This window comes from Cololabis saira, chromosome 11 (genome assembly GCF_033807715.1).
Source record: "Cololabis saira isolate AMF1-May2022 chromosome 11, fColSai1.1, whole genome shotgun sequence".
Taxonomy (NCBI): domain Eukaryota; kingdom Metazoa; phylum Chordata; class Actinopteri; order Beloniformes; family Belonidae; genus Cololabis; species Cololabis saira.
The window spans coordinates 27,953,238-27,964,308 of record NC_084597.1 but is presented as its reverse complement, the minus strand read 5'-3'; the positions used below and the strand labels follow the sequence as shown (position 1 = coordinate 27,964,308).

At 42.4% G+C, this 11,071-nt stretch overlaps 1 protein-coding gene across 1 annotated transcript; it reads left to right on the top strand.

Moving 5' to 3' along the window:
- The first annotated feature begins 465 nt into the window (after positions 1-465).
- On the top strand, positions 466-11,071 carry si:ch211-243g18.2 (uncharacterized protein LOC559906 homolog). The gene is made up of 10 exons (XM_061733404.1): positions 466-501; positions 1,510-1,782; positions 1,863-1,988; positions 3,686-3,768; positions 4,307-4,463; positions 5,458-5,622; positions 6,000-6,125; positions 8,157-8,374; positions 9,749-9,777; positions 10,508-11,071. The coding sequence occupies exons 2-10, from the start codon at positions 1,519-1,521 to the stop codon at positions 10,621-10,623; spliced, it is 1,284 nt and encodes a 427-aa protein (XP_061589388.1). The 5' UTR covers positions 466-501; positions 1,510-1,518; the 3' UTR covers positions 10,624-11,071.

Sequence of the window (11,071 nt, the reverse complement as noted above, 5' to 3'; positions counted from 1 at the left end):
CAGGAGAGACAAAGCTGTTAATTTGTGTGTTAAGAATCTTGAGTCCTTCTACCAAGGCAATTTTACCAAGGAAAATCACTATACTATTAAAATCAAGTGATTAGAGACATATAGAATATCTTACACATCAAGGGCATCCAGACCAAGTTAAAATAGCTATAAAGGAAAAAAGGAAATAAAAGCTTGGTTGTAAATACTTTGATTAATGAGCTGAAGTCACTAAAAGTCTCCTTCCTGTTTTAAAGGCACAAAGTCAACTTTGCTGTGTCAGCAACAAATCATATTGCAGCTCAGCAGTACAGGTTAAGTGGATGGCGTGTTATTTTTACTACTCTACCTTTCTCAAAGACCTTCAGGTGTAGTACAGAAAACACACCTCACGTCAGTGCTGGCTCCTCCCTCTGCCTGCACACCTGCATATAAACACACCTGTAGCATCAGCAAGACAGAGACTCCTGCACCATTCTGATCCAACCATCACTCCACCTGAAGAGGACACTGGTAAGAGTTTTTCATTTTAAAATATTTAGTCTGGCAAGTCGGCTTCTTAAAAATGACCAGTTGGCACCAGGTTCACCTGCTTATTTATTTAAAACTCGTAATTGTGGAAAATATATAATGTATCAGTTTATATAGGCATGAGTAAGATTTGAGGAACAAGAGCTCCTAAAACTATTGTCAAAAAGAGAAAAATATTCAGTCAACACACTTGTGAGATGATATAAAAAAAAAGATGACAGTCCCTTTCCTGTTGTACAAAGTCTCTCCTTGTGCCACCAGAATTCCTTCTGAATATTTCCAAGATCATTTTCCCAAGCCCTTTCTTTCATCTGAACAAGGACCGCCAGTGTCCTGCTGGGTCCTTTGTAGTGTTGTGGGAACGGTGTTGCGAGGATCAAGTGACCGACAGACAAGACAGATGGACTGACAGCCCCACAGACACGCATGCGTGAATCACACGCACGGACGTCCAAAGATAAAACCTGTTTGTCATTATGTCTGACATCAGGGGTGTAATATGATCACCTGTTTAAGTATCATCACTGAAAAATGTTTCTCCCTATAAACTGCGTTTTATTTTTCATTATTTAACTGTACCTCCTTTCAGCCACTTTTATGACTCAGTTTCAGTGTTATCATCACAGTAATTTAGTCATTTACATTTTTGATGTCATGCTGGCTGGAGAAGTTTTATTTTCAAAGGAGTGAGAGTGACACGTTGAAGAGGATGTCATCTCCTCAATCTACTGTAGGGTGTTATTGTGGATGGCCGCTTCACACAAACGCGCTCATTGAAAGGCTCCTTTCATCACTTTCGGGGGGGGGGGCACTGCTCTTACTTCCATTAAAAGCTCGCCAGGTGCGAAAATGAAGCACATTTGCTTAAGAGCAACAGAAGAACTTTTCTATAAACAGATCTCATGTAACACTATCTTTGAATAACTGTGAGGATCAAATGTTATTTTTTTGTCACACCTTCCTTTTTTTTTGCATCCTCTGCTCTCACAGACACCAATAATGGCCTCCAGCATCTCAGTGAGGAGCTTCTCTATGAACCGTCAGCCCTCCTTCTCCAGTCGCTCTCTGATGGACACCAACCGGGCTCGCTCTCGGGCTTCTGTCTCTTTCGCTGCAGTCAGCCCGCTGACCCGTTCAGCCTCTATCAGCCAGGATCTGAACGGCCCGATCAGCCTGCATCTTAATGGGCTGCATGGCAACAGCACCAATGAAAAGGAGGCCATGCAGAGTCTCAACAGCCGCCTGGCCAACTATCTGGACAAGGTCTGATGCACAGCACAACAAAATAAGACGACAGAGCCAGCTGTAACCTGAAACTCTTTCCTTTTGTTGGTTCATTCCAGGTGCGCTCGCTGGAGCGCTCCAATGCTGACCTGGAGATGAAAATTAAGCAGCTGATGCTCGACCGCATTCCCAAAGGTCATGATCTTGATTCAATGATGGCCCAAGCACATACTGTTGAGCAAGAGGTGGGCGTGAACAATCGTACACACACACATACCTTATATTTGACAGCTCTATTCAAAGAGTCAGACAGCTCATGATTATGATAAATAATAAAAAGATAAATAATGATCTAATGAGGAACAAAGCAGTTTTCGTCCCGGTCGTGGAACACTGGACCAGCTCTACACCCTCCGCAGGGTGCTCGAGGGTTCCCGGGAATTTGCCCAACCAGTCCACATGTGTTTTGTGGATCTGGAGAAGGCATTTGACCGTGTCCCTCGTGCCATTCTGTGGGGGGTGCTGAGTGAGTATGGAGTCCGGGGCCCTCTACTAAGGGCTGTCCGGTCTCTGTATGATCGAAGCAGGAGTCTGGTTCGCATTGCCGGCAGTAAGTCAGACTTGTTCCCGGTGCATGTTGGACTCCGGCAGGGCTGCCCTTTGTCACCGGTCCTGTTCATAATTTTTATGGACAGGATTTCTAGGCGCAGCCAGGGGCTGGAGGGGATCCGGTTTGGGAACCACAGGATTTCATCTCTGCTTTTTGCAGATGACGTTGTCCTGTTGGTTTCATCGGACCGGGACCTTCAGCATGTGCTGGGGCGGTTTGCGGCCGAGTGCGTTGAGCAGGGATGAGAATCAGCACCTCCAAAACCGAGGCCATGGTTCTCCACCGGGAAAGGGTGGCGTGCCTTCTCCGGGTGGGTGGAGAAGTCCTGCCTCAGGTGGAGGAGTTCAAGTATCTCGGGGTCTTGTTCACGAGTGAGGGAACGATGGAGCGTGAGATTGACAGACGGATCGGTGCAGCGTCCGCAGTTATGCGGTCGATGTACCGGACCGTCGTGGTGAAGAAAGAGCTGCGTCGAAAGGCGAGCTCTCGATTTACCGGTCAATCTACGCTCCAACCCTCACCTATGGTCATGAACTTTGGGTAGTGACCGAAAGGACAAGATCGCGGATACAAGTGGCCGAGATGAGTTTCCTCCGCAGGGTGGCTGGACGCTCCCTTAGAGACAGGGTGAGGAGTTCGGTCACCCGGGAGGAGCTCGGAGTCGAGCCGCTACTCCTTCACATCGAGAGGAGTCAGCTGAGGTGACTTGGGCATCTGTACCGGATCCTCCTGGACGCCTCCCTAGGGAGGTGTTCCAGGCATGTCCCTCCTCCCTAGGGAGGTGTTCCAGGCATGTCCCACCGGGAGGAGACCCCGGGGAAGACCCAGGACACGCTGGAGAGACTATGTCTCTCGGCTGGCCTGGGAACGCCTCGGACTCCCCTCAGAAGAGCTGGAGGAAGTGTCTGGGGGGAGGGAAGTCTGGGCGTCTCTGCTAAGACTGCTGTCCCCGCGACCCAGTTACGGATAATCGGTGGAAAATGGATGGATGGATGGATGATCTAACACAGACAAAACATTCATGCTATTAATGTGAGTCCCTGAATGTGCCTCTGCATTGAGATGCATCAATAGGCAGAAAACACCTGATATTTAAATTAACTTGCACCAAATGGTGACAAGACAAAGACAAATTATTATTTGACTTCTTTTAACCAGATAGTTAGAGATCAAATGAATCTCACAGTTTGTAACCAGCAGTGATTCTTCTATTTAATGTTACCATGAGTATAAAACCATTCAATACAAGGCGGTCACATGCGCATGTCACATTTGCTTCAGTTTGAGGATGGATTTAATGAAGGAAAATTAACCAGTGTCAATATTTATCAGGTGAGGAAGAGGACCTTGGAAAATGCTCGTCTCATGTTAGAGATTGATAATGCTAAACTGGCAGCTGATGACTTCAGAATCAAGTGAGTGATTAACAATGACACCACACGCTCAGATATGCGGACCTTTTGTAATTAAACCTGCAGAACCTTTTTCATTTCCTGCTTCATACCACTTTACATGTTTGTTGAATGTATCAAGAGAACACAGTTCTCCTTAATATATGTAGCCTATTTCTTTTCATTTCCAAAAGGGTCTTTTACCTCCACTTAAAAATTCAGGACAAATAGTGGTCTGTAACACATCATAAAGCATAATATGACCTAAAAATGATGCGTAGCTACTTTTTTTACATTATAATCTTGACCTTTCTGTGCAAGGAACTCTTATCTTAAAAAGTGAGAATAAACTAGCAGTTATGAAAAGGATTCGTCCTTTTAAGTTTAGACTTTGTTTATAACTTTCTCCTTTCTTTGAATAATCTGACTGTGCAGAGTTCCTTTTATATTTTGAGAGATAAATACAATGTGAAGAGCCACAGTCACAGGTGCATTTACATTTGTGTAGTTTTCCATCTGAAGCTTTAAAGAATATATTTTTCCCCCCCCTAAATTTTACAAGGTGGGAAACAGAGCTGGTGATGTGTCAGTCTGTGGAGCGAGACTGTGTTGCTCTCAAAAAGGCTAAAACCGACCACGAGCAGATCATCGCCTCACTGAGGGGGGATTTGGACAGCCTCAAAGAAGAGCTTTACTTCCTCAAAAAAAACCATGAGGAGGTGGGCCACTTTGTCATCTCAAGCTCCCTATGCACACTCTTTGCTTGTCTGTCCACATCTATGTGAACTGCAGTTCTTTCATCACTCCGTTTAACAGCATTTACTAAGCTCAGTACTTGACATTTGTGTCATCTCGCTTTCACTTTGGCCCTTCTCTAATTCTCAGATTTACTCTAACAAGCAGCATGTTGTATTCTCCATGCCTGCCTGACCCAATAAAGTGGTTTCAGGTTGTTGTTGGTTTTTTTTAAATACCCAAAGAACACACAAGAGGATGTTGAGAGAGGTAGAACTCTGGTTACGATGGACAAAAGGCAGGTGGATCTGGTTGCTCAAAAATGCACTTTCCATCCAATCAGCTATTCCGAGGATGTACTTACCCCCTTGCAGCAAATGGTGGACTGACCTCCATCTCACTGAAACAAGATTATACAGGTCCAGTTTGACGGCCCTTACAGTGCACCAGAAAGTAATTTGGCAAAGAAAGAAGCACAGTGTTTACTTCTGTGATTACCTTTAAAACCAAACAGATGCTCTCTATTCTGGCATCTGTATCAGCCTCTTACAGTGAACATTATGTTCACCATCGCTGAAATCATTGGATCTGCATTGCTGCAGGTTAGCTGGGAAATTGGATCCACTTGCACCTTTATGAGTGTATCTGACACAGACCATAGTGGGTATATGTGTGAGGCAAAGCAGTATCAAGAACAGGAGACAGTGAATAAGATCCACTGACTGAACAGGAGTGGAGCTGAAAAGCTGAGTGTAAGCTGAGCTCTGTCCCATCAAGTTTTCATGAAATGCACTTAAATAATGAAAATGCTGCCACTCTGTGGTGTTAGTTTCACCAAACTGTTCACAGCTGGATTCGTCTTTGTACTGAATGTTAAACTTGCTATAACTGTTCAAATATATTTGGAAGGAACAATTACTACATGTACTGCTTGGTGACGACTGTAAAGAAATTCACAAACTATTAATTTCCCTGCAGGAACTTGAGCAGATGAAGTCTCGCATTGCCAGAGATGAAGTGAATGTGGAGGTGGACTCGGCCAGTGGGCCAGAGCTGGGCAGCATCCTGTCTGAGCTACGCTCCCAGTATGAGGGGATTGTCAAGAAGAACAAGGAGCAGGCCGAGCAGTGGTACCGCAAGAAGGTGTGTGTAGCACGCTCGTGCTACCCGGGGTCAACCGACAGGAAAAGAGGACACAGGGTTTCGTGAAGAAATTCTTGCTCTTTATTTACATACAGAGCCTGACGTGTACCAGCACACTCGGAAGCTCTGTGTCAACCCTCTGAGCCCCCTGCTGGTGTGCAGCTGCTCTTTAAATACCCAGGCAGGGTGGAGAGATTGATTGGGCACAGGTGTGCCCAATCAGCTGGACCAGGCGCCACCTGCGTGCTGCTCCCCCACAGACCACGCCCAATCCTCCACCCTGCCACAGTGTGCATTCAGTAATTCACAGTTTATGTTCTGTCTAAACAGCCCACGTAATGATATGATGGACTTGTGCTTTCTTTGCATCACATTAGCTTGAGACCATGCAAAATGAAGTGAAGGAGAGCAATGAGGCTCTGAGAGGAGCCCAGGGAGAGCTGACCGAAAGGCAACGCTTCCTGCACACCCTTGAGGTGGACCTGGAGAGTCTGCACAAACAGGTGAGCTGTTACACCTGAGATGAAATGGATACATAAAATGGCATGCCAAGATATTATTAGTCTCTAAGGGCCCGATTTACTAAGATCCTAAATAAAGAGTACTAAATTGCGTGTGCACTGAAAAAGTTTGCGCGTGCTGTTGTTGTGTGTTTTGCGGGTGATCAACTAAGATTGCGTGCGCAATTGATAACAGGTGCAAACCTCAGTATTTAAATGAGGTGTTGCGCGTCTTACGGTTTTCGGCGCAAACTTTGCGCCATGGAGAGTAGATGGAAAGCAGGATATAGTCGCAAGCGCAAAATGAAATTTGACGAGTTGGAGTTATAGAGATATTAGTGGAAGAGGCAAATTGTTGTGCCGTATTCAGCACCCCTGCCGTGAAAAGCACCCCATCGTATATTCAATGATAAGTAGACCAAGAAAAAAAACAACACACTGACACTTCAATATATTTATATATACACACTCACACAATCACATACTTAGGAGTTTATATTATATATATTTACAAATATTATGGAAGACAACACAGTAAGCAGGCTATTAATTAATGACATCAATAACCATTCACCCGATTTTTTATTTTTTTTTTACCCGAATCCATGAGCGCATTTAAACATGAATCATTAACACAAAACTGGACGCTAAACAGAACATGGACAAAAGAACATGAACAGAACACAGAATGAGAATATCATTTTTGTCAGACGAGGGGGTTCTTTTCACGGCAGGGGTGCTGAATACGGCACGACACCGGGGTATGACTGCAAAACAAGTATAGGCGCACAATGAGAAACACTTTTTTTCTCCATGAAAACACGTGATTTATTTATTATCACAAATAAAAAAATGAATGTGCCTCCTGTGGCAACCTTTTGCTGAATAATACTCGATTTAACATTCAAATAAAATATTTCTCCTTTTGCATGTGGAGATTAGCACCTTCCTTTCGAACGTATTAAATACAGACGCAATCACAATCCACGCAATTACTTTCAGGCTTGGTAAATCTCATTGCGCGTGGTAAATGGACCAATTTGCATTTTTCCCTCCCAGTATTTAGCGATTTCTGGTGGGTACGCCCCATATTGATTATTCATCAGGGCAAAAGTACTAAATGGATTGCGTGTGCTATTTTGCGCATTTGAGAGACGCAGTCCTCTTTGCACGCTGTTAGTAGATCAGCTGGCACTTTGGTTTGCGGGTGCTGTCAAGTTTGCACACGTTTTTACTCACGCAAACCTTTAGTAAATCGGGCCCTAAGTGTCTCTATGCACAGAAATTAGCAAACTAAATTTGTGGTTAACCTTTCTGAATACAAATATTGGTCTTCTTGACAGCCGTTTTTCATGTTATACAAACAAAAACTTGTGTATTTAAGGCTTTGTAAACACTGGAACCGTGTTGTAAGTGATAGTTATGAGCATTACATTCTCACAAAGCCACAGTGTCTGCTTTCATGTGAGATTTGTCCTAAAAGCATACACGTAAACTCTGCTGGATGACTCTCTTCTTTGTGTCCCCTTTGTACATTTCTACTCTCGCTTTGTCAAGTCTGGGAATTTCTTTTTTTACTTGTTTTAGGCTATTTTTTTTCTAATTCCGTGTTGACACTGAGCATGTTCTCCCACGTTGATAAGACATGCAAGCACGTATGGGATTTAAAGTTACAGTGGTGTGCTGGGATAATAGTGTCTGTGGAGCGGGTGTTTGCTGTGGGTATCTGATAATGGCTTGGGAAGTAATTTCAGACACAGGAAGCATTTTTGAAGTCTGATTTCCAATGCCAAACACATTCTTGGGCAATGGAACCTGCGTTAGCCAACTAAATATCACATTACTGAACATTGCAATACAATCACTACAGTGCAGTCACTGTGGCGGATAACAATAACAGAACCCCACTATTATGATGAGTCCAAAGGTGACTGTCCTTGAAGCTGTGCCTCATTATTATGAGGCACCCTTAGCCCCACTAGGCTGATATCAGGTAGGTCAGGTTATGTTGTTATTTTCCCTTTCCCCCCCCAGGTAGCAGCTATGGAAGGTAACCTGGGTGAGACGGGCCAGAAGTATTCCACTGAGATGGAGCGGCTGCAGGTCACCCTGAACCAGCTGGAGGATGACCTCTCCCATCTGAGGCTGGACATGCAGCGCATCAAGACTGACTACGAGCAGCTCCTCCGCATCAAGCAGAACCTGGAAATGGAGATTGCTACCTACAGGCGCCTGCTGGAGGGAGAGGAAACGTGAGTTTTGATATTTGAAAACAATATTCACACGGAAAGTTTATGCTTTAGCTAACATTCGTCTCATAATTTTAGATTTTCCTCTTCAGCTGTTATAAATGTACATGTTAATTATTTCAGCCTGGAGAAGACAGAAAAACAAACAAACGGCTTCAACCCATCACACTGTTGATGGATATATACTGTATAGCGTACCAAGTCATGGTAGTTGCCATGGAGACAAAGTGCTGTGTCCACAGGGACACAGACAAACAGACAAAAAAAATGGAGCTGAAAAAGAAGGGATATCAGACCTCAAACGTGCTTATAACACACTGAGGCAAAATGTGACACCTCTCCTGATCAACTGTACCTCCTGCATGGGAGCAAATCATCTCAGGAGGTGTTGGTGAGGGATGTGCATACAGGTTTTTCTTTGAAAACACACAAAAATATAGCCTGCAATCAATCTTATGTCAGCAATCTGAGGAAGCTAATATCACCACAGGTCTGAATTTAGTCAACTCCTCAGGACCTTAAGTGGCATTACAACAAAGCCCCAAATATACAGTAGTTCCTTCTCAGTCAGGTACATAGCTGGTGCACGAGGAGCAGCAAGTCTTACTATCCAACCCTCATTATTACCAAGGTCATGGTTTTGTTTAAATATAATGTTTGCTTGTTTTTAAATAATCTTGCTACATGGTTGGCTTCATTACAAACTCTGTGATAATCTTCCTGTCAATAGTTCTTGCATTCCACTTGCCATTTTATGTTCTAGACTCTTGAGATGTTTATTTTCAGCATTTTTTCAGCCATAAATCCATTTCATCCTAACATTTATAGGTCCTCTGTTTCTTTCCCACCGTGAACACAATTTTATGCAAACAACACAATCTTTTATTAACTTCTAAGTATTTTATTAACTGATCAAGTATTTTGGTGCAGCCAGATGAAACAGATGATTACCGGTATATAAATAATCCAATTAAATGTAATTCAGCCACACTCTGATGATAATGAAGCCATGTCACTGCTAAATGTAAGGCTTCAAACAGTGACCAGCTAACATGACCACTTAATTTTTAATTTTTTTTTAAATCACAATTTCTTTGTCTAGCATTTAAGTGTTAACAAAAAAATGTAAAGCCCTATGCCTGATGAAAACTGGGGTAAATTCCTCTCACTGCATCACTGCATGGTACCTTGGAAAGCTTTGGAAAGCTTACCAGTTGCAAGTTCTAGCCTTATATTTAATGACAGATATTTGCAGTGGAAACAATCTTCTTTTGTAATTTCTGCCAAGAAAGTGTAGAAAACACATATCTCAGGACCAGCTATGGAAGTGTTCATTTAAAAGGTAATTCTAACCTCTTTTTTTTTTCCACCTACCAGAGTGAAAGAAGCTCCTCCTCTGCCAAAAAGTGAGTCTTTGGTTTTACATTTACAAACATGGATACAGAAGAGTGACTCAAGCTGAAACGAGGATGATATTTCAAGCCAAGTGTTGGCAAATAATGACATAACAACTTTCTGTATAACAGTTGAAAAATATTTGGACTCATGGTTTCCCGTGAGACATGTACACAGACATATATTCTTTAACACACCCAAGAAACCCACTTCTTAGAGTACAGACTGTTCACGGGGAAGGCCAATGTGCTTTTCTGTTCATCTCATAGTCCTCTGTCACTAAACTCTCATGTCATACCATCAAGCACCTCTCATTTCAGTTTTGTCTAGAAGTCTACGTAATAAACCGGATCCAATGTCACTTGAACACAGGTGTCTTTTCTTTCTCTTTTTATCATAATTTTTATAATTCATCCTTTATTGATCATTCATATTTAATCTCAGTCATGTCACCAAAACTTTGTATTGTAATTATTCCTACATTTGAGGCTACTGATATTTGAAGTAAGATTTGTGGCCTGAGATGTTATGTGGAGGTTGTGGGATTGATAACGTTTACTCTGGATATTTCCGACTGTTCTCCCAAATCGTCTAAAAAATAAAAAACTGTTTCTGTGTTGTCTGTATGTGTGGTACAAATCTCATCTGCCTATATTTATCCTTGTATTTTGTTTTTAACTGTGTGAGATGATAGATGTGAGTCTCACATTCCAGTTTATCCCCGCCTTTTTTTCCACACAGAGGAGCCTGATGTCCGCACCAGGAAGATTGTGAAAGTGGTAACTCAGACGATGGTCAACGGCAAAGTGGTCGATGAATCGAGTGAGGTGGAGCAAATTGAAGAGGCACAGAAATAAAAGCATGGAAATAAAGTTGAATTGTGACTTTAATTAAATTGGCTTTTATTTTTCCAAACAAATTTTTAAAAAGTAATATAGATTTTTTTTTTCTGAAGCAGTAACCTAATCATTAATAATGACTATGAATGATCCTTTGTTGAATAGTTAGATACATAGTTCCCAACAATGGTTTATCAGTGACATATTTGCTTGAGAAGAAAAGTAGATATCTGCAAACAAATGTTTAGTTGTGCATGTGTTTGAGTGTAAACTTGATCTCTGCATGAGAAGAAGTGACTAAAAGTACTACATTCCAGCTGTTTTACTAATAAGAGACTTTTTTTCTTTTTTAGTGTGGTGGTTTACTTTAATAAATACAACTCATGCCTTTAACTCTTTTAACAAGAATAGCATTTAATTATCTTTTGGCTTGTGTTCTTTTGGTTTTGACTGTACTCCAAATAAA